This window comes from Ambystoma mexicanum, chromosome 11 (genome assembly GCF_040938575.1).
Source record: "Ambystoma mexicanum isolate Mex_15411 chromosome 11, UKY_AmexF1_1, whole genome shotgun sequence".
Lineage (NCBI taxonomy): Eukaryota > Metazoa > Chordata > Amphibia > Caudata > Ambystomatidae > Ambystoma > Ambystoma mexicanum.
Genome location: NC_090934.1, coordinates 1091850799 through 1091875275, shown reverse-complemented (window position 1 = coordinate 1091875275; position 24477 = coordinate 1091850799). Strand labels below are relative to the sequence as shown.

The following is a 24477-nucleotide window of genomic DNA, read 5'->3' as shown; positions in this document are numbered from 1 at the left end:
GGCGCTTCGCACAATTAGAAGGGAAAGATATACCCATTAAGTGCTGCAGGTTGACAACATTTATTTAACACTCTCTGACAGTAGAGAGATTTCTTCCTTGGCAGAGCGATGTTTGAAAATAACCTTGGGGCTTCTTTTGCTAGCTACGATCAGAATGTTACATGAGCATCTTCGCGCCGTCAGAGGTGCTGTGTTGGGAATAAATGGACCAGATTTATTCCGTCCTGAAGCCGTGATAAAGAAGCTTGTACTTTCCGATAGAGTATGGCGGTGCTTGGAATATCAGTCTTGGTGGATAATCGCCTCTTGGTACATAAGATATGTAGTCTGATTTATTGAGTACGAGGGTTAGTGCTGCGATCATGAGGACTTCAGCAGTGAGCGGAGCAATACCATTGCAAGGTGCTTTGTGGAAGTACAAGTCCTGGTGGTCAACATGAATAAGACAAAGTTCATGCGTTTTTTCAGAAATCGAAGATCGATAGGACAGTGATCTGCACCTGGGAAGGGAACATTGAAAAGGTGGAGAAAGTATGTAGACCTTGGATATGATGTAGTAGACACGCTCAGTGGTTCTGAAGGAACACGTAGCAGGAGAGAATATATCTTTATTCGGCAACGGCATTAACAATATAATACAATACGATGAAATAAGAAAACAACAATCAAATAACAGATATTAAAAATCATGATCGCCAATGGATAATACAGAAGATTCAATGTACAAAATGTCAATGTTTCGTTAAAAATGTAGTAGAAAGAGATCAAAGGCTCTGTCGTTAATGCCCATGTTTAAACATTTTGCCCAGAGGAGGGCTGTGGCGGGAACAACATACGTCTTAGAGACCGCCTCTGATAAACTAGATGATTGGGCAAAAAAACTAGAGGGGCTAATATGGCGAAGAATTCTGGGATTAACAAATGCCACCCAAATTGAGGCGATTAGGTTGGAGCTGGGGCTTACTTCTTTGGCCTCGATTATTAAGATCAATAGAGGAAACCTATTCCTCAAGATAAGGACTAGCAAAGATAACTCGATTTGACTAGTTCTTAGAAAAGCTATGGAGGCCGACTGCTGCCGTTCTCTGCAGGATTTTAGGGTCAGTAATGAATTGTGTTTTGACCTGATAGCCTGGGCTCTGTATTAGAAAGACGGTGCTGGGACACTAGTGCACTCGTTTAACAGGCATGTAGAAAAGTGGGACTGGACCCACCACAATTACGTGAGGAAATTGAAATCTTTAACTACATTATCCACTATGTATTTCGCATATAGAAAACCCCAGAAGTATTTGTATCGGTTTCCCTCGCTGGTGCTAAAGAGACTGTTCACGCTAATTAGGCTGAACAAGTTAAACGTTTTGGCAGTGCGGAGGGGGGCATGGATTGGGGTACCGGAACATAAAAGATCCTGGAGAATGCGTGGTGACCCTGCTAATCTGGAAACGGCTAGGCATGTTTTAACTGGCTGTAATTCCCTGGTAAGCACTTACGCAATATATTACGGGAAGCATGTAGATGACCTGAACACGATTAGGTGTGAGGCTTTCTGGTTACAATGGGGCTCATTTAAATGTTGCCGGTTTGAAAGAATTGCTGGTAAAATTGCCAGCAATTCCTGCATCAGATATCTTTCAAGACCGGCAAACCACACGCTTGCCAGTGGGGGCAATGACTTACCTCCAGGACTGACCTGCCGGTAAATCAGGTTCCGACTGGCAAAAAATGTGCCACAATTGCTGGCACTGGTATTACCGGTGCTGGTAATTGCAACAATCCCCTCTATGGACTCCATGGAATAGGGATTTACTGTGTTTCCGATACCTGAAATATCCCGGTAATACCAGGATATCAGGTGGTGGAAATGGTAGGGGCAGTTTGCTGGCACTCATACTGGCCCCCAATGTGTATCTGGTTAGAGTATTTCCCTAGTTCTAGCCATAACAAGAGTTTGGCAGGTGGCAGAGATCAAACTGGGGATTGATGTTAATTTGAAAGAATGAAAGAGCGTGAAGGTGGGTGCCAGCTGGCCTAGAATGCTAGGACCATTTGAACATTTGTGTTGCCCTGCTCTTAGGCATGGGCCTGGAGTCTCTAGCGTCTCCTGGTTGCTCTTTGTTTGCCAAAAGACTTTGAATACGTATAAGCAGGGAGAAAGGGGTTACATTTCAATGCACATTTACTTTAAATGATTTTATAAGGATTAAAACCTTGTGTTTGTATGGATAGGTGACGCTGTGGTTATTTTAATGTGCAGTGAATTGTTTTCTGTTGCTGGATTTTATTATGAAGAGTATATTACCTTTTCTGTCAAAAGTTGTAACAACTGTGACACACTAGTAAAATAAAAAAATAAAAACGTAATAGTTGAGCAGGTCGATGACCAGGCGATGGCTGGTGGAGAGATCAGAGACTAATAACATAACGCATGTACATTATTTACAAATAAAGATAGTATTTACATTGAGCATAGTTCTATGCATTTTGAGTACAATGCATGTGAAAAGTGCTAGTGCAGAGAAACAACTCACTGGTAAGCTTCCGGGGATCCTTAATTGGATTGAAGGAATGTTTTGTGGGAGTAAACGGGGTGGAGCTAGCCAGCTAATGGCTGGGCATCCCATGAAATGTCTTAAATACTCAGTGGAGAAGGACATGTTTTGCGAAGTATGCTGGCTGTGTGAAATTGGTGGACAGATGTAGAATATGTGACAGGGTCAGCAACTTAACCCTGTCAAGAGGGTATGGTAACCCCTCTCAGCCTACGGGGCAGGAGGCCTACCGCAGAGATTCCCAGAAACCAGTCCTGCCCCAGAGGTGGGGTGTGGAAGTTAGGAGGGTCCCAGTACCTTGATTTTGTACCTGCATATATGAAATGAGTGTCACCTTTTCTTGGCCCATGCCTGCACAATGTTGGCCAGTCCTTTTTCTGTTTCCCCTAGGAACTACAGTTCCCACAGACCCCGGTGGTGGAAGAGAGAGTGAGCAGCCCAACTGGGAAAGAAACAGCAAGCAAGCTCCAGACTGCAGAACGACCCATAGACTGATCCGGCAGTCCCAGCACTGTACACGTCCCACACGCCCATAACAGTTTAATCCAACACCAGATTGCAGAGCGCTTCAACCAGCTTCCTAACATGCTCACCCATCAGGACAATGCATTTCCTTGTTAAGGAGCTGTGGAGCGATCCTGCTGTCAACCCAGCATCCCACGCACACTGGAAAGCCCTCACACAAACTGCGACATTGAGACTAATTTTTACTGCAGCTGGCTGCCATTGTCTAGAGCCGACAGACCTTCATACAAGAAAGGGGCGGGGCTTAAGACCCCTTTTATGCTTTTGTTCACCTGTAACACCACCCTCGAGGAAAGGCAAGTCTGCAGTTAGCCTGGGGAACCAGGTGAGAAAGAGAGCAAGGGAGAGGGGGTTGACAGGATAAGAAGGGAGACAGGAAACAGAAAGGTATGGGTCATTCAGGTGAGGTCAAGGGAGCAGACGGAGTTCCAAGACACCAGGCTTAGGAAGGATGGTGGAGAGGAGAGACAAGGGGAGTTGTTGAAGGAACGTGCAAGGTGGGGTATTAGTTGTGAGACAGTGGTGCGTGATTGTGAGTGTGCGTGAAAGGGCTGAGAGTGAGAGGGATAGTGTATGGAGTGAATGGTAAGGTGACTGGAAGAGTGAAAGGACGGTGCTGTGATAGAAGGTGTGGGTGGAGGGTAGTGAGGATACGGGTGTAGTAGTGTGGCGAGGAGAATAGTAGTGTAGTGGAAAGAGGGGGCAGTAGTATGAGCAGAGGGGAATAGTGATGAAGAAAAGGGAGTAATAGTGTGGAGAGGGGAGTAGTGGTGAGAGGGGTTAGTAGTAGTGTAGAAGGAAAAGAGTAGTAGCAGTGTGGAGAGGGAAGTATAATACAAGAGAGTAAGATCAGAGGGTGGCAGTAAATAGTAGAGATAAAGAGGAACATGGTGGTGTGAGAAGCAGGGAGGAAAGTAGGAGGAGAAACAGAAAGACGTAAGGAGAGGAGTAGAAGAACATGGAAGGAAGCGATTGAGTGGGGCAGAGTGCATCAAAAGCATCTATCCTTACAGTATACTACCCTAGGGGACTTTAGATCAGGGACAATCTAGGTGGTTCCTAGAGGGAGCCATCAAAAAAATGGTTTGCTTTTAGGTCACCATGCTCAGACAGTTGTTAAGATAGTAGGGGTTACCGATCTGTAGATTGAAGCCTGGGGTTATTATTATTTGTTGAGCGTGGACCTGCCTTTGGTACACAGTGGAGTGTTTTACACTCACAGGGGGAAGAACACAGTGAGGAAAGCAGAGAAACAAGGGAGTGGGGAGCTAACGTGACGGGAGGGTGATGGCGGTTTATTTGGCAGCATAGGATCGCCAAACAACCAAGGGAGGAAACAATGGGGAGCTGATCTCCCAGTCTACAGTAGGGATTTGAGTGGAGGGTGTGTGGACCTGTGTGTAAGGGAGGATCCATTCCTTACATGGGAGGGTCTTGAACTCCTTCCTGAACTGTAGAAGTAAGGGGGCTAGACTGATGTTGATGCGGAGGACGTTTCAGTGTCTTGGGGCATTGACAGAGAAGGGCTTTCCTTCTTGCACTAGCGGAGTTCAAGGCTGCACATTTCCTTCTGGTGGATTGCAGACCTTTGAGAGATGCTGAGTTTCTCAGTGAGGTTGCTTCCAGATTTCAGGGTGACTTGTAGATGATGCTTCAGGATTTGAAGATGATACATGCTTGTAGTGGAACCCAGTGAAGTTTGATGAGGGATGGGGTGATGGGGTTGAATTTGCAGAGTCCCTTGATGAGTTGTGCTGCAGTATGCAGGACCCACCTCAGGGGTTGCAGGGTAGTCACTGGGAGGCCTTCCAAAATGGCAATGCCACCCTCCAGGTGGCGGAGGACCAAGGCTTGGACAGCCGTTATATAGTTGTTTCATGGGAAGAAGGGCTTGATTTTCCACAAGAGCGAAATTTGACACCAAGCCATTTGTGCCTTCTTTACTATGTGCTGTGTGAAGCAGAGGTGTCTGTTGAACCCAAGGGACTTGGCTCAGATGGCCAGCTGGGGTATGAAGCCCTCAAGGTTCACAGCGAGAGCCAGGTCTGGATGCCAGGCTGTTCTGTGTTGTTGGCCAACTGTAGGAATTCAGTCTTGGATGGGTTTAGCTTCAGGTAAGCACTGGATATCCATGAATGGATCAATGTGAGGTAGGCCTTGGGCCTATGGATGTCTTTGATAGGAAAATATCTTGATGTAGAGCTGCGTGTTATCCGTGTATTGGTGGATGTGGATTTTGTGAGGAGGGTTCCAAGCGCTTTCATGTAAACATTGAAGATCCTGGGGGAGAGGTGGATGCTTGCGGGACTCCACAGCTGATGGGTAGAGTTGGTGATCTGAGGGAAGTGGTGGTGATTAGCAAGGTAGGATTTGAACCAGCTGATGATGATCTCGCTGAGCCCCATGCAGCAATGTAGATTGTTGGTGAGTTTCTGGCATTCTACTGTGTCAAATGATGCTGAGAGGTCAAAGAGAACTAAGAGGTAAGGATGCCCATCATCAAGGATTTTAATGGCATTGTGGATCACCTGAATAGTAGCCATTTTTGTGTCGCATCTGGGTATGAAGCCAGATTGATAGGACTGAAGGAGGTTGTTGGCTTCAATGCGTTGGAGGAGATATGTGTCTACTGCTTTGAAAAGGATCTCACCTACAAAGGGAAGATGGGGGATGGGGCGGTAGGTGCTGAGGTTGTCAGGGTCTAGTCTTGGTTACTTGAGAAGTGGCAGGATTTGTCTAGCCTTGAGGATTGAGGTAGATGTGCCTTGGGCGGAGGGACTCCCTTGGCTAGGATGGAAATGACCCGCACTAGACGAGAGAGAGAGAGAGAGAGAGAGAGAGAGAGAACTAAAGAACCACATTTACAATTCTGAAAATAAAAACCCTTGAACTGTCTTCAAGAGTTGCTGTGCTCTTGGGGCCATCTGTGACAGAGAGGAACATGGAAGGTTGTAGAAAGTGATGTACAACACTTAGAAAGAGGTGGTATTTGTCATGCAGTGCAATGTAAAAGTGGTGAAATCATTATTGCTTTTCATCGACTAGAGGTCATTAAAATGAGTACCATTGAGGGTTGTAATATTACAAGAAGCAGTTTTCATAATAGATATTTTCCTCTTAAAAAGGCTGTTGGGCTAGGGCAGAGTCAGCCATATGTCAAGAATATATGATGGTGCCATTCATCCTCCTGCGGTGTTTTATGTGGTATCCAGTTACATTTTTGAAAACACATTTTCGAAATGCCATTTTTTCCCAAAAAAATGCCGAAAAAATTCGGAATGTTTTTTTTATTTTATGTTTTATTTTTGTTTCATTAGTAAAAAAAGTGTCTATAAAAAAAGGGGGGTTAGAGGGGAACACCCATTTAAAAATAAAATTAAAAAAAAACATTTTTCTCGCCATTTTGGTGTCGAAAAAATGGCATTTCGAAAATGTCACTATAAACCCTTTAACGTGAGTGCCATTGATATAAGTGAGATTACAATAAGGAGGATTCATAACGGACATCTAGTACTACAGTGGCCTGTTGGACTGGGGAAGAGTTAGTCACATGCTGTACTTGCTTAATACAGCCATTCATGACCTTGACTGAGCTTAAATGAGTCATTTTTACACTGTGAATGTTGTAGTGGTATGGGTTCATGGTGGCCCTGTACCTCTGAAAATCCAGTACAACACTAATCTCAGCAATGAGTTTATTTTTTAAGGGTTATTTTAATGCCATTTGATTTGTTTTTTATCTGCAACAAGTCCTTTATCATCTGTGTTCCTACAGAACACTTTACTCCAGATTCCTCCGGCTTCTTGGCACTATAACAGTGGCAGAGCCAGAGGTACAGGAGGAGCAACCATTCCATGTGTGCCTCTTCCCCATTCCTAGTGGACCTCATCTGCTTATCTGATGATGGGACAGGAAACGAGCACTTTCTTTTATTAAAAAAAATATGTGAAAGAGTGAGCGGCGTGACATGCAGAGATCACATGCTGGAGTCCGTTGGATGCTTCACAACCAAGCTCTGATCACTGTCATGGGTTTCTTTCCTTCCAGGGCCCTGCCTGCAGCTCAGTCCATTGGCTGCTGCCCTGCCTGGAGTGAAGACTATCAGAGCAGAATAAAATGTCTGTAGATAATTTACAAAGTGTTTGTATGCTGGCTTGTTTGACTGTAATGCAGTGTGTCTGTGTGTGTGTATACACGAGAGTCTGAATCTTCTTGTGTGCGAGTGAGTCTGTGTGTGTGAGTGTATGTATGAGTATGTGTGAGTGTGTGTGTTGTATAGTATTGTATTGTTTATTTATAAAGCGCTTATACACAAAACTTGTGCTTCAAAGTGCTCCAAGGGAGGGGAACATGGGATACAATCGTTCACAAGGCCTTGGAAATGTACATATACAATAATAATAAGCACACTAGGCCTGACGACATTTCTGCTAATTCAAGCGTGTTAACCGGTAGTTGGGGAGAGCAGCGAGGGGGGGAGAGGGGAGGACACAAGCATAACAGACTAACAATAATGCAATGCTTGCCAAGCAGTGAGGATGGGAGGGGAGTGGAATTGGCAGGTTATTCTGCATTTATAATGTGCCACTAGCACAAGTGTTTCAGGTGCACAATGTCAGGGGTGCAAGGGGAGACCAAGGAACAGACAGACAACGAACATATTGGGTAAGGTGTAAACAGTTTGTATAAGTGCCAGACAAGAAGTGCGAGGGATGAGGGTGAAGGGAAGTGCCCTGGTCCAGGAGGGCCTGGAAGGCCAGGTTAAGTGCCGAGTGTTATCTCTCAGGTAAGTGCGTAGTGCTGCAAGTAGTGTGGGGGCCTGGACGCAAGTGCAGGGAAGGGTGTGGGTGCCTGGGACCTGCAAGGTTCTGAGGTGAGCCAGGCGACCAGTCAGCTAGCTGAGCAGAAAGAGGTGGTAGCAGGTAGAGAGCAGAGGTTAGCAGGGGAGAAGGCAGATGAGAAGAGGAAGGTATTGAGGAGTTTCCTGAATTTAAGGAGAACCAACTCAAAATGGAGAGAGGCAAGGAGACTGTTCCAGAGGAAGGCCCCTGCAGAGGATAAGGATCAACCCCCAAGTCTCTGTTTGGAAAAATGGCTCACTCTCAGAGAGTTGGAGGAGGACGAGCAGAGTGCTCTAGAGGGAATGTATTTGGGAAGAGTGGTGTGTTGTATGTAGTGCAGTCCCTGTCCCCAGAAAGCCTTGTGGAGAATGCAGAGGGTCTTGTACTTGATCCTTGCAGCCACGTGCAGCCATGTGAGAGAGAGAGAGAGAGAGAGAGAGAGAGAGAATGAATGCATTGAATGCATGTATGTGTGTGGCAAGGCTACAATGTGGCCTCATGAAGACTGTTCACAGTGGCAATGCCAGCATATATTGTGTACATGCCATTGAAGTGATTCACAGTGGCAATGGCAGCATATCTTGTGAGCACAGCATGATAAACTTGATATACAGTGTAGCTTCATGCAAATTGTATACAGTTGCTAAGCTGATATATATGGTGCACTTTCACAAAGCACAGCATCATGAAAGTTATTTGCAATGACAATACTGGCATGAATTGCGGGTACAACAGCAAACTGATTTATAGTATGACTATGACACATTTTCTGTGTTCAGATCCATGAATGCGATTTACAGTGGCAATGGTGACCTAAATTAGTGCAGCTTCACAAAAGTTATTTACAGTAACAATTCTGGCATATATTGGTCTGCAGCACATCATCAATGTGATTTACAGGGGGAATGCTGGCATATACTGTGGGTGCAGCTTCTTGAAAGTAATTTTTAATGGCAATTGTTAGCAGAGGCATCATGACAATGCGGTAAAATGCTGCTGTGTTCAATGGTGACCTCACATCTATAGGAGCTTTTCATGTATAAACGTGAGCTGTAAAAAGCACAATTTCAACCCATTACTTTAGAAATGTTCTCGCAGGAGCAGCCCCCCGCACTCCAACTATCGTACATTCCTTAGGGTTCTCTCAGTTAAACACACTAATTTGCCGAAGATGATAATGCCCGCTATTGAAAATAACACCCTTGAATCATTTACAATCGTCTCAGGAGCACCCGAACCCCTGGGTACCAAAATCTGTCTCCACGATGCACTGCGATAACTGCTATTTATATCCAGTCTAAACGTACTCAATTTATTGTCCTCAGAAAGATGAAGGGCTGTGTCGGCCCTAGCACGAGACTCGATCTTAGGAAGATCAGGCTGGCCCCATGTCTGAGGCAAGCACTTACTCCTTATCTATCCACTGTCATTTAGTGTGAAAGGTTTAGGGACTTGACCCTGTCAGAGGGTAGGTATCCCACTTAACCTGGAGCGTGGGGTCTAGCAGGGTGCTTGTCGGAGCCAGTCCTGCCCCAGAGGTGGGGTGAGGGATTTGGGAGGGCCTCAGTCTCTGCCCACTCCCCTTTATGTGCCTTGTTACTCACCCCAATCAATCAACAAATCCTGCCGTGACCTATTCTGGCCAGTGTTCTCTCTTTTGTTTTATAGGACGGTAAATCCCAGGGACCCCTGCAGAAAAGGAAGACTCAGATAACCCCCAAGAGAGAACTACAGTGACCTGTGCAACTAATGGGAGGCCGGAAAGGACAAGCTTACCTCACCTCAGAAAGGGAGCTATTTCACTGCAGGAAAACGAAAACCACATGCCACGAGACCCACTGAACCCAGAGCCACTGAACCCACAGCCATCAAATACTGTTAACGTCATCACGTCAACAAAGTGGGTGTGGTATAGGGCATGGTGAAGGGATTATTTAAAGCCTTTTTTCCTGTGTACCGCGGACCCTGGGGAAAAGACAGACATCAGTTGATCCCTAGGGTCAGGTGAAGAATGGAGCCAATGGAGAGGGAAGGGGGAGTAAAGGTATTGAAAGAGCCATATATAAGAGGAATGAGGGTTGTTCGGGTGAAGTCAGGTTGAGAGGAGGTGAATCAAGAGATCAGGCAGAGAAAGGACAGGGGAACGGATTGCGGCGTAGACTGTGGTGGAGATTGTTACAGGTGAGGTGTTGCCTGTGAGAGAAAGTGCAACCTGTGAATAAGAGTGCATGAATTATTGGTGGATGGTGTGAGTGAGTGTTAAAGGAAGAGTAGATGACAGTTAGTGTGTATGATGGAATATAAGGGGTAAACGTAAGCGGGAGGGCAGGAGAGGAGAGTAGAGAGAATAAGAAAAGTGGAGAGGAGAGTGCATAGGAGTGAGGCGAGGAAAGCGAAGAGTAGAGGAGAGAAAAGAGAATAGCAGAGCGTACAGGAAATGAGAGAAGAGAGAAGAGGAGTAGGTAGGGAAGTAGAATGAGGGAGTGGAGTAGTATGGAGAGGGGAAGAATCAGTAAAGGAACATCTGGGACAGGAACAGAAGGACATGGAAGTACAGAGTACCAGGAAATGGGCACTAGTTCATAATGAAGAGCCTAACATCCCAGGGAATGGCTAGGATAGGTTTTACCCCTAGAAAATCCCATAGGGAGTGAGACCAAAAAGGCTGAGACCTTTCGAGGATCACTCTAGTCAGAGGTATAGATAGTAGGTGTTACCGATCCCTAGCTGCCAACCCAAGGAATAGGGAAGCCTGGGGCGGGGAGGTGGAAATCCTATAGTAGACGAGAGAGGGAAGGACATTAGTGTGTCATATCTTAGTCACATATCGCCAGTTTCAGACTCACGTGAGTATTGCCAAATAAAAACCCTTGAACCATTCTCTGGAGTGTGGAAATCAATGAGGGAAAGGGAGAGAAGATTATGATTTTTAAACACATACAGGTTTATTGGGGTGAAGTATAAAGCATTGGCCAATTAAAAAAAAATCAAATAAAACAAAATGTCTTCTTTGTAAGTTCCAAGATGTTACAGTCTCTGGGTTCAATAAAAAGGCCTCTGGGTTTAACAGAAAGTGTTTCAGTCTTGGTCTCATCACAGTAATTGTTGTCAGTTCCCAGTCACTCACTACCTGGAGTTTGAGTGTCCCTGCACTTCTTTCATGATTCCTGGTTCCTTCAGTTTTGGTCTTTCTCTTCTCTTCTTGATATCTTTGGGGTTCTACGAGACTCCACCTATGTATCGGGGTCTGAGTGCCCTTTCATTTTAGGCCTAGCCAGCTGGTGTAGGGAGGCTTGGTGCTGCCGACCTAACCACAGAGCTTCCTCCATAGGGCTTGCCATCTGTGCTGGTTTGCAGATTGGGTTAGTATCATACCTCTTCTCCCCATCTGGTAGACTTGGCTCTGTTCCCCAGCATCCTTCCTCCTATACTTCCTTAAACTGGGATTATCTCAGACCTAAGGGAACCTTACCTACTTCTCTTCTCTGCACTCGTCTCTCAATTCCTTTGACACTTTCTCAATGCGCCGCAGCAAGTTACTACCTCCTCCTCTCAAGTCCCTTCTAACTGGCGTGTAGCATTCTTGCTCCTTCTTCCTCTCTTGGGCCTCATCACGACTTGGGCGGTAAGGTAACGGTAACGCTATTAGCGCGGGCGGTATTAGCCCTACCGCCGAACTCCCCGGCGCTAATAGCGCCGGATCACGAGTTCGGCGGTAATGTAAGTCCCCATTCCCCACTGATTTCCCGCCGGCGGTAATAGCGCAAATTTTCGGTGGATTTCCCCCCAGCTCAGAGCTGGGGCGAAATCCGCCGAAGCCCTGATTCGGTGGACCCTTAAATCCGGCGGTAATAGCGCTACCACCGGATTTAAGGGTTACCGTCGAAGTCGTGATGAGTTATGTCTGCCTCTTCTTGGCTGTATCTTTTTTCTTCCATTTCTTCCTTCTCTTAACTTGAATGTATCTCTGCACCTCTCTTGGCCTGAGATCTCTCTCTCACCCTCTACTTTGCATTAATCTCATACGATCCAGCTCTTTCCCACATTAATATTCTTCTCCACCTCCGGGTTTCTCTTCTCCTCTTTATTCTCCCCCTCCTCTTTTCCTGCTCTCTGCCTCCTCCTGGATGTTTGCCACTTCCTTTATTGCCCCGCTCTTTAGTTCTCACCTCCTGATTTCCCCACCTGCCTCTGGCGTCCTTCCTTCAGCCTCCTTCTCGCCTGTCCAGCTCCACCTCCTCCTGGAGCACACTTCCATACCACTCTTCCACTGCGTCCAAGCACCCATGCTCACCTGAAACCATCTGCAATATAAATAGGGGTCTTCTCCGCCTCCAGGGATTGCCCTTTCCTAACTATTCTCAATTTGTTATGGTTTTCCACTCTGAAGCTGGATTAGTAAAGTTCCATACCGTGGGGATTTCCTGACACTCTGGTAGCCCTGTCCCCTCCTGCGCATAACACAGATCCATGCTTTCATAGAGGCCGGCTGCCATTTGCGAACACTATTGTGCGAGGAGTGACCCCTGCAGCAGAGCTACTTTTTCTACGGTTCTTCTCAGCAGCACCCGACCATCGATGGTGCTTGCAAGTTTGAGGACTCCTAGGGGGCAGCAGGTTCCGCAGGTAGAATTAGCCATTCTATCACAGCTCTTGGGCTCCCCCGAACCCGGTGCCTCCTACTTAATTTTCCCTTTACTAGCAGGACCGGGCAAGTGTCTCCTCCAAAGGAGGCTTGACATTCCCTTACCAAACTTCCTGACTATCTTACCAGGCCCTTGCTGAGGTCCTGGGGTTTTCTCCCTAATTGGAAGCAAGGCATAACTTGCGGACCACTGTTCCGAAGGAGGGCTGAGGGCTCAACGAGGGTCATTCACATCAGGAGGATCCAGGGTCAGGGCCATTGTTTTGCTCCTTGTAAGAATCATGTGCTGCATGACTGGGGTGCGGTGGGACAAGCAAGGGGATCCTCCCAACACCTCCCCCGTGCCCAGCATTGCTTAGGAAGCATTGGCACGAGGATCAGGTAAGGGATTTTGTACCCTGCCCCCACCCAGACCAAGGATTGATAGAAAATCAATCAGTCATATGAAAGAAACTTTGTTTCCTTTGTGAACCTCTACTGACAGGAAAAGGCTCTGAATTTTTGAACCCTCTGCTTCAGCATCAGCTCTGATGAAATTGTCACTCAATCATCTTAATAGTTCGACAAGTTCATCCAATTCCATATGCCTTGAAAATATTGGAGCTTCTTACAGAGTCACACAGGATTATGGTTCTATGCGATATTTCTGCCTTTTGATGGCAGAACACAAAAAAGACCGACTGATTTTCTGTGGCTTTCAAAATGCCGAAATATCACATTCGAAACTCCACCTACCCCCGGGAAGGCGATCCCACCCGCACCCTCAGCCACGCTGTTGGTATTTCACAGAAAGCGGGGGGGGGGGGTTTACCCCTGAACCCTTTCTTTGACCCCCTTTCCAGCGCAACACATTTTCCTCATGGTCCACCGCGAACATGCATGCAAACACACTTTTACCTACTCCCTACCGCACCACAAACACTCCCCCCTCTCTCTCTCACACACACACACACACCCATACAAACACTTACCACACTCCCGTGACTTCTCTCGACCGGCCGCGTTTATCAGCCTCTCTGCGCACTCGTGTGCGGCAGGGGCATGACAGATTGTTTTAGAAAGATTGTTCCAGAAAGATTGTTTTAGAAAATCAATCTTATTTTAATTCGAAAACCCAACCACAAAAGGTAATTTCACTGCACACCAATGGTTGTGGTTGCACCTGCCAAAGTTGAGTACATTGTGGTTTTCTTGGAGAGAGCTCCTTGTAATCCCCTTTTGAGTCATCACACCATCTACGGGCAGTGGGCAAATAGACGAAGGTTACGTGGCAATGCATAATTAATAAGTACTTACACACCGACAAAGATTTAGGTTTCGGCTGAGCGTGAACGGATCACTTACTTCTGCTGCGTTTCCCCCACTTTGACTCGGATGGTCTTGAGTATTAAGCCTGGCCTGGGCGCTCCGGATGACCACGGGATGATGGTCTGCATGGTGTCCCAGATATTCGCCCAGACATCTGTGCCTTCCCATTTAAACTTTATCATCATGAGTTCACCAATGTCCGTATCCAGGGTGATCAAGAACGAGTAGGTTTTATTCCCACGGATTCCGTCAACGCTACAAAAATACGTGAGAATGTCGTCAGTCAAGAACTGCACGCCAAAAATCAGACAACAGCAACACCATGTCCTTTCCCACCAGAAAATTGCTCCACAGACTTACTGATTTAAGGTTTTCTGAAAACCTGTGATTTAAAGATACAGATGGAGCTTTCTTCTGGTGGCATGCTGTGAAAGGTTCATTTTTGCACAGGCTACTGCCAATAGAATACTTTTAAGCAAACAGGAACAATTTGAGAAAGGAAGTCGCGACCATGCTAAGACTCTGATTTAGGATCAATATGTGTAAATGTAAAAATTACTGGGACGCTTAGTCATTCAGCAAACAGGACTTTTCAATTATTGCTGGCTAATCCAATGTGCGAATAATGCGATTTATAAGGCATCCAAAGTTGAAACATTTATGTAATGGCGGAAAAAATTGCCAATTAATGTAATTATTTGGGGTACGTAGGGTCTCATAAAATCCGTACTCAGACATGATTCAGCTAATCAACACGCGTCATATTATCTATCCATAATAAATTGGGGAAAGTATCCCTTACCCCTGAATTAATCTATCTATATGAAAATTTGTTTGTGGCGGGATTTGTGGCAAAGCGTTATTCCTTATACAATTCCACACCGTTTCACCAATCTGCACGTAATTTTGCAAAGTTACCTGTTAGGAACCTTCATACATTACTGGCTACATGACATTTGGACCCTACACCCCATTCCCCAGATTTCAGCACACAAGTCAAAATGTGTTTATGGGTTTGTGGCTTGACGTAGCATTGTACCTCATACAATTCCACACTGTTTCACCAGTCTGCACCAAATATTGCATAGTTACCTGTTATGAATCTCCAGACATTACTAACTACATGACATTTGGGACACCCCACAATTTTCCCTGGATTTTAGCACCTTTACACATGAAACGGTTGCCTGAAATCGGCGAAACATCAATGTGGTCATAGAAGGACCTGTACCGACACGAGGAACAAAACTTGAGGTCCTGGCCGAGAATGCACATTTTCCAAGGTATTTGCACTGCAATGAACTTCACCACACCAGGGTGAGGTGACAGGTGGGGGGATATAACAGAAGGTCCCAGTATGCAGCAGCGCGCCAACTCTCGCCTCCCCCAATGTCCAGCTACATGCACCCATTCTCAGTGCAGTTTACTTCATTGTGTAAAGCACATCAAGCAATAAGCAAATCAGAACAGCGACCTACAGGATCAGTGTTCTCATGTCTCTCTACAGAACCCGTTCAGGGAACGGGTACTTCTGTTATTGGTGTATAACATGAAATAACTGGTGCAGGTTTTATTTGACGCCGAGGTGTGTGGCATTGCTACCAGATCTTAAAAATAGCTTTTTCAGATGTCTTTTGGGAGCAAGAGTAGCCATGAATATTTTAATGCATAAAGAAATCGAAATTGATTGGCTGAGTGGTAAGTGTACCCTGATGGAGTCCAAAGCTTGGGTTAGCATTTGGAAAACAGATGACTCCTCCGGCTTTAAGCAACTTGCCAATCAGCTGCACCTTTCCTCCAATATGGATAAAATGTGTTGTCTAGTTAATATGAAGAAACGTTTATTTGGAGTTGGTAAATGTGATTGGTTTAGAAATTGCAGAAGGCTGTCTTCGCAGCTGCAACAGGGAACACAGGGTATATCATTCATCAGCCGCAAGAACCAACAGAAGAAGCCAAATACTGAAGCGGGCGCTCTAACATCAAAGCACCACCAATGGCGCCAAGGGATGTATAATACACCACTCCACTTGCTGCAGGCACGGCTAGCCATACACATCAGTAGACGGCAAGGCCTACGACAAAAATGTGGTCGTGCTGTTCACAAAAATACTTCGCCTCAACACCTCCGACAGCCGAATGAAGCGCACTCCTACAATAAAATCAGGCACGCTGAACCCACATAACGAGTCTCTATGGCACTGATGCCACCCCTACTCCTCTCAGCACCCATCCCCATACCTGTTGATGGCTTTTCTACCGGAGCCCGGCCAGCCCATCTAAACCTTTTTTGGCCAAATGCACACACGCATCATAATCGTTCCCCAAGACTCCCAACACTCGACTTCGGTTCCCCAAGGGCGTTCCCACTAACAGCGCATTGAAACTATAATAATGGTAAAATTGGCTCTATACAAATGACAAGTACAATACAAAACAATACAGTCATTCCTAGTTCTAGCCCATCATATGTCAAACAAATCTTGCAGGCACCTGTAGTCTGGGATTGCTGAGTTAAACACGGGGAAGACTATAGGTTAAACCTGCGGTGATGCAATGCAAATCGGTTATTGACATTCAAGGAGACCATAGCGACCTCAAGCTAATTACTGCACATGATCACCAATATTTGATTTCCAAATTTCATTGGAATTATCTTTTTTTTATAACTTTTCTCAGTGGAACTCGGCACCCCCTATCACATAGATGTGGATGTAACTATGAGGATCATGATTTGGAGAATATTGCCAATTTTTTAAAATATTTCTGCATCTGGAATATGGACCTGAGATACAAGTGACTGCTACCAATGAAGACACAGCCCAAGGTCTTGAACTGCATGGTTGCAGTTTACTCTTCATCCAATTTAAACAAGCAAATCTGTTCACACAAATTAGCTTTGTATATGAAACTGGCACTAAGACTAAAAAGTAAAAAAATAATACCCTTGCCAATTTGATATCATGATCTTTGCCTGGCAAAGTGTTTTTCTGTCTCTGTGTTAGTATTGACTAAATTGCAATATAGCGTTTTCATTTTTATCGTAATTGTATTATGCACTTGATAATTTGTATCTATTTGATTTTTTACATGCTTGTTTTATGCTTTTGTGGTTTCCACTAAAATGAGTGTATGAATTCAAGTGGCCACATATTGGTGGTAAGAAATGTTTCTATTTTAATGACACCCTTCCGCAGTCCATGAGACTTAATTATTGCAGTTTCCAAGACAATTTAAGATGATTGCCTTTCCTTATATTCTGCCATAATTAATCTCTTTGCTTGGTTCAAATCGAGTGGGTCACTTAAGGATCCTGCAGAGTAAAGATAGGTATTGAGGGAGGGTGGTGGGGAGCTGTGATGTGCAGGAGCAGCTCAGAATTGATGTTCTTGGACTGTGATGCATTTTTATCCAGTGACCATGAATTTGGTTGTTGGTGTGGTAGTTGGCGCGAAGGAGTTTAGCTGCCAAATGGCTCTACTGGGAGTCCATGCAATAGAGGCTGTCACAAAGCCAAGTGGACTCCAAAGAGGATGCAGCCCATGAATCTGTTTCCAAGGTTTTATCTGGTACTTTGTACACAATTGGGCAACTGAAAGGTGGAGTCAGAATAGTAAACAAAAGAAAGGTCTCTCCCTGTGTCATTCTCTGTCTCGAGCCACAACTTGGTTCCAGTGGATAACCTCTTGGTTCCAGGTGCACCTTAACCTGCAGGCCCACGCTGGGTTGACTCCTCCCAGCTGACTCAGACACTCCTGTTGAAGTTCTGAGCTTTGTTCTAGCAAGGTCCATCGTATCTCCGAGAGGCGAGTGAGGCCTGGCGGGTCTTTAGACAGCAGTCTAGATCCTGCTTGGATTCCCTTTCCCGTGAGCCTGATTCTACTGCCAAACCCTGTTTCACTGGCCTTCTTGTTGAATCAATGCTCACTCTTGCATGGGGGACTTTCTCTAGGTGTCATTTCTGACCCTTCAGCTTATTGTTCTCTCAGACAATGGTTAGATGGTTTTTGTCTCATTGTCTGACTGCGATTGTCACTGCACTTCTAGGGATTCGCTGACCGTCCTCTTAGCTTACATCCCACGCCTTGTTTACTTCTCCAATTAAGGTTTGCCCTCGGTGACCAAGTCCCCTGCTTGGTCCTGAGGAGAGGGTGTATGTGTGTGTACGTGTACACGTGTGGGTGTGTGTCTGTGTGTCTCAGCTACCTGGATCCTTCCAGCTTCCCTGTGATGTGGGGCCCTGAGGTGTTATGGGGCTGATCGCCTTGTTTCCCATACAACTCTAGAGGTCTGGGGCAGGAGAACACCACATTAGTTCTACCCCTGCTTCTGGCCTTTCCATCATTCCATACGTAATGCAGAGACAACTTCTGTGGTCTGTGTTTACGAGGACCCGCAGGAGCTCGGTATAGCTAGTGAGAGAACAAGGCTTACAACTTAAGCTATCAATGTAATTTTGTCTATGTGGGTACAGCTGCCTGCTAGTTAGCATACATTACATTCTCACGTGTCACTGCTTCTTTGTGTAGTCCGTGTTCACGCTTCATCATGCATGTACATCATTGAGAGTTTCAAGATGGCAAGCCGGCCTACTTAAAGCTCTTTCCGTGGATCATAAACCATTGAATACACTTGAATTTACATCAGATGGCAAATACCAAGCTCTGAGCAATTATCATTCAGAAGTGCAGTCCCTAGGCAGCAGCCTGGGAAGGTGGAGAGTTCTAGGTGCTTTAATATCTCCAAGAAAGCAAAAGTGAATGTGGGTTATGGTAGTAGCAGAGCAACGAGACGTGGAGAGGCAGAGATGCAGATGTAGCTGAAATTGCAGGAGGAGGTGTGGAGAGAGCTGATGGTGCAGGAGGAGGATGCTTATGAGATGCTGAGGGAGCTGAAAATAGAGGGGGAGTAGCTGAGGAGAGACCGTAGGGTGCAGAGAGAGCTGAGGTTGCCAGAGGAGGCAGAGGTGTCGACAGAGATGAGACTGCAGCAGGCAAGAGGACAGAACAGGGTGGAGGAGGAGAAGAACATCAAGGAGGAGGGGAGAGTATGGATGTGTGAGGAGGTGAACAGCAAACGAGGGAGGCCAGTACATAATTGGAGGAAGAGTACCACAAGGGAGGAAGGAAGGTATAGAAAATGGCAGAGCACCTGAAGGAGGAGATGAAAGTTCAGGGGTTGGAAGACGATGAGAAAATCCAGGAAGAGAAGAGAGCACAGAGCAGGTGCCAACAGGGAACATCACATAAAGTGGGAGAAGTTGGGGAAAAAGGGAGGTAGTGAAGACAAACAGACAGTGTGGAATTCACTGGAGGTACAGTGCCACTAGAAGTCAGACAGTGGGACAGTGTTCCGCTGCTCAATGTACAGGGAATGCTGGAGGGGCTACGAGCATGTGGTAGAGCCTACCGATGTTAGCTGACAGAGAGCCTGAGAGTCAGAGCAGAGACCTAGAGACAGGTCTGCAGAAAGAAGTAACTGCCAGTTCAGTGAGTAGGAAAGTATGACTGGCTTGCCGAATAGGATCAGGCGCTTGGGTCTGTGAAGGCAAAGCACATAGAGACTCTCCTGCTCCAGCTCAACTCTTGGAGACTCTTTGAACATTACTGTGACAAAGCTTGGAACTTCAGCAGAAGTTTTTGTTCTATCCAACCTGTGGCCACAAGCAGAGGCAAACTGGGAATGAGATCATTGTATAATCAAATTGGGTTGTACCCAAGAGACTGACGGCGACACTTGGGAGAGACCCAAAGAGATTTATTGGGGAAAACCTTTCTGAAACAAGAAGACTTTTTTTAGTTCGCCTTCCTGACCCCTACGTTTGAGTTACCCAACTTTTGTATAAAGTGCGAAATAAATCCTTTAAAACTACATCTATGTCTTGCAGCCCCTGTGGCGTCCAGTTGGATCCTTGACACCTCCATGCCTATTTTCCTCCCTCCTTCCTCCAGTTGGTTCAGTTTTCTCACTCTCTTTTTCAGCTCGTTTACTCTCTGTTGTTCTCTATCCTACTTCCTGATCTTCACCTCCTCTGACCTCTTCTCTACTCTTCACTCCTCTTTATTATTTTCCTTTTCCAAACTTTTCTCTACCCTACCCTGTGTTTTGATCTTCTCCTCCTCCAACCTCTCCTGTACTCTGCCTCTCCTCATTGACAATCAACTCTCTCTGCTCCTCCTCCTCCTGTTCCTTCAACTTCCCCAGCCTCCTTTTGTGCCATGCACTCTCTCAGACCATCTACTTCTGCCCTCTCAGTTCCTCCAAGAGCTCCTACACCTCCAGCTCTCTCTGCTACCCCACCTCCTCTTGCACATCAATTTATCGACACACTTCCACCACTTCTATGCTACTCCAAACACCCACACCTCCTGTTTCTCTATAGGGTCTCATCTGCAATCAATCCTTAGTTGGGCTTTTGTCTCGACTCTGTGTGCGTGTGTTGTGATTGTTTCTGAATGAAGGGCCGGTTATGTGGTAAAGTTCAAGCTGTATGACAGCTTTCCCCCCCTATGGACCGAGCACTTGATAGGGCGGTACACTCGAATGTTCTGACTGACACATAGACAGTGCAACTCATATGTGGAGAAGAGACGGCAGCGGAAGCAGCAACTACTCCTACCCCTGCGTTTGGGCTGAGACCCCGAGGGCAGAGTCCTACCTGAGATTTATATTGGTGACCTGTGACTTCCAAACGTTACAGCATGTTTCCTGCAATGCTTGCTATCGTGACGGCCTCTGCCTCTGAAAAGTGGCAATAATGAAGGTGGAACCCGTGTCGCAGCACACTGTCTCAGGACCCTAGTGCTGTAGGGTGGAACAGGGAATCCACCCATGCTGCCCCCGGGCCTCACATCACGTAGGTGGTGGGGCAAGACCCCTGAGTTGCCTCCCATGCATTCTCAGGGCCAGGCAGGAGACGTCGTCAGAGGGCTTTGTCACCTGCTTCAGGGAATAGATAGGGAGCAATGGCCTTGTAGGTCTGAGAGACAGAACTGGTCTTAGGGCAGGGTGGGCCGGGCGACCGCCCGAGGCGTCATGGCCCCCCCAGGGCACCATTAGTCCCCACCACGCCAGCTCACGGGAGTCATTTAAGGGCTCCGCCGAGCTGGTGTAGTGGGAGAAGGCGTGGCATGCGGCCTTGTGTTATTAAATGCACCCGCGATGGCGGGGCGCATTTAATAACAATAGGGTGCTGATAGCACCCTATTCGCATGATGATTACCTCCCTGCGTTAGCATGAGCGTCCTATTCCATTGATTAACCCACTGTGAGGCGCCGGAACAGGAAGGGCTGGACAAAACAAAAGTGGCGCTCCTGACCCCACTCCCAAATCCCCCCCTGTTTCCCAGGGGTGCGTGGGGAGGGGGGCACCAGTTCGCCCAGGGCGCTGCTGTCTCTAAGGCCGGCCATGCTGAGAGAGCATTTGGAATGTATTCTATCCACCGGAGGGTTGCTATGCATGTGCAAGGTAAGATTCTGCACTGTTTCCAGAGGGTTTCATTGAGAGTTTTAAGGGCTTGCAACATATTCCAGCACTCAATTCATGAGCCCGTCCACAAGTGCTGAATGATCGTCCAGTACCACGTACGGAAGAATCTGCCAGACCGGCCGCTGTTTTTTTAAAAAAAATATTTATTTCTATTGCGCTCGTACATAAGTGTTTCAGAGCGCGACACGGCAAGGGAGGGGAACAGGGGAGAACAAAACAGCGATCTTACTAGGCCCAGTGACATTGAGAACGCGCAAGTGCATGGGAGAGGGGGGAGGGGAAAAGTGCATGGAAGGGGGGAGAGGTGGAAAGTGCGAAGCAGAGGAGAAACAGATAAATAACAATAAATAAATAATAAAGGCAACAAACAGTGGTAATGCAGCCAGCAATTTGCAAGTGCTAGGTTTAAGGCAGCAGACAGGGTAGGTCCGATAAGTGCAGGAAGAAAAAGGGGGGGCTGTATGGGTACAGAAGTGGGCTCCCTCAGCGAAAGCTCATACTATTGCATTCGAGGTGCAAACCCATTTTCCTTGCTTGTTTGAATCATGTCCCAAAGGAAATGCTTCAATTCGCTATTGCGTGCTTTGGGGCAGTGAGCGCTAATTCACACATACCCGCGATCATGTTTTTTGTGATATCATCTGGTCGATTAATCCTGACAATATCAAGGCCAAACAGTAAGGGTTAGGACAAGTGTGTACTAGCAATGGCCACATTTTCCCCCATTATGTTCTTAGGGCTTTCTTTTAAAAATCCTTAGTGTAGAAGACAATTGCACAAAATAAGCACCACAGCATATGTTGATGCGCTGAGTGCAGTTATATCATAGTATGCATTTGCCAGCTGAAGTTCATTGGCTCTAGATAAAGGCACCTTTTGCAGTGGTTGTATGTTTGCATGACATCGGTGGTGGCAGTAGGAACAGAAAATATTATAGGTCAACTGAGTGTTTCTAGGGATATGGAAAAGGAATTGAAAGAGCTACTACGAAGAAAGAATTCCAATGCCTGGGTCATGATGGATAATTTGTGCGCAATTGCAAATCCATACGTTGTAAAAGTTTCGACAAGTCAAAAACTATTTTGAATAAAAGTTTTATCCCAAAATACGACTACGCGAACAACATAGCGCTAGCAATGCCATTTGTTCTATTATTTAACCGGAGATTTTAGTCAAATTCCCCACCGCGAGCCTTGAAGCTCTGTGAGAAGAATAGCAAATATTCCATGTAGTCCTGCTGAGCAGCAGAACTTAAATAATTCAGTGATGGCATTTGATTCAAGGGAATAAACTGAGAGTACATGATTTACACCCATCCATCAAAAGGGCTGCCTGTAGCGGGATGGGATGTGGCGGCGCTGTCAACCGGGAGGATTTAGAGCCGGTCGTTGGGCGCGTGAGGGATCTCCACGGTGCAGGTGGATCCTATTATGCATTCAGGAGGCGCGTTCATCCTGAAGCCCCGGCAAGTGGTTAAAATAACTGCTTTCAGAGGCAGATTCGCTCCACACTGCACGACTGACTGATCTTAAATGTACTTGCATCAGACAAGTCGGGTTTCTATTGCATTTGCTCTAACGTGCTGCGTTTGAATTTTTCTGGATTGGTCGGATGGGAGAGGATGGAAGGTTGGTGAAAAAAAAGCATTTACATCCATTTTGAAATTGAAAATCAAGAGATATATACACATATAATTGTGTGCGCGTGTGTGTATATTATGCTAGTACACAGTATAGTGAAGGATAAGGCAAATTGTCTGTGGGGTTTCAGAAAATAACATTTCCCTATAACCTTTGAACCCTTCCGTGGAAAATTCAGAAAAATGTGCACAGTGCGTTTTGGAGGCACCTGCCCCTACATATAAAATATTCGGATTTTTCATGAAGGCTTCATAGTTTAAAACACGTTGTTTTAATTGTGTTGTAAAGACTTTTTGACAAGGGGTTTTCTCACGAGAAAATAAATAAATAAATAAATGTGACCCCAAGATGTCAAAATTGTCTACTTCAATTTTAAAGATTTTTGCCATGTGCCTCCATCTCATCCGGATCTGGTTTCCTAATGAAAATGTTGATAATCGAGCCACCCAATTTTGAGATATTCATATTTTAAAATGTATCTTTATTTCATGCTTGCACAGAATGAGGGTACATCTCCCATACGAAATTAACATGTATATGTCTGAAATGTACATATACTGTTGCAGATGACCTTAAGAACACTCCCAACTCTCCAAGATGGTTCAAGGGGTTTTATTAAGAATTTATACAGGGTACAACTAGGGGCTGTTCCTCTCTCTCTCTCTCACTGTCCCCGGGTCTCCCTCCACACGAGCCCAGATTTCCTTACTCCTCAAGATGATCGCAAGAGATCAATAACCCCTTCTATCTAGAATTTTGCTGGCTTGGTGTGGGGGCCCTGAGGCAACTGCCGTGTCTATTTCACCTCCTCATGGCTCTACTAGGTGTAACCTGACCTGGTGTCCAACAATAACATGATAACAAGAACTAGTGCTTTCCAACCACCAGGTCTCGCTTGATCGTGTCCCTTGCATGCTCTTGTACTGCTTAACCTGATGTTCTGTCTTCCCTTTCCATCTCTTCTATTCTCCTCCCTTCTCTTCCTCCCACGCTCTAGAAACCGGAAACCAGAAACAAAGCCCCCGAAAACGAACTCGAACATTTAACTACTCGGGCTACCATTACTATTCCATGACAGGTCTGCATGAAGGAAATGGGCGGGGCTTAGCCCACTTCTTGTAATCTTTGCTTCGTGCAACACGTCCCGGTGGGGAAGTGTGGGTTATTCGGTGAGGTCAGAGGAGGAGGAGGTGGAAGACCAAGAGACCAGCGGGGGGGGGAGGGTGTGGGGGGGGGGGAGAAGTAGCAGTGGAATGTGGAGGGGATTTTTATAATTTCTGGAAAAGGTGGGGTATTGGCTATTCAGTGAAAATGGTACTGCAGTGTGAGTGTCTGTGTAAGCATGGCAAGTGTGGTTGTACAATTTAGTGTGAGGAGTGACAGGGAAGTGGATGCAACTGGGTAATTGTAATTGGGTATTTATAACACGCTTAATGCCTAGAGGTTTCTAAGTGCGGAGCGTGAAAGGAAGTTGAC

The 24477-nt window shown here is 46.1% G+C and overlaps 1 protein-coding gene across 1 annotated transcript in view; it reads right to left on the bottom strand.

Moving 5' to 3' along the window:
- The window catches only part of LIPC (lipase C, hepatic type), a 766064-nt gene that overhangs the window by 43025 nt on the left and 698562 nt on the right, over positions 1–24477 (bottom strand). Inside the window, exon 10 of the mRNA XM_069624353.1 lies at positions 13909–14127. Within this exon, the coding sequence (XP_069480454.1) occupies positions 13909–14127 (219 nt within the window). The remainder of the gene's footprint in view (positions 1–13908; positions 14128–24477) is intronic.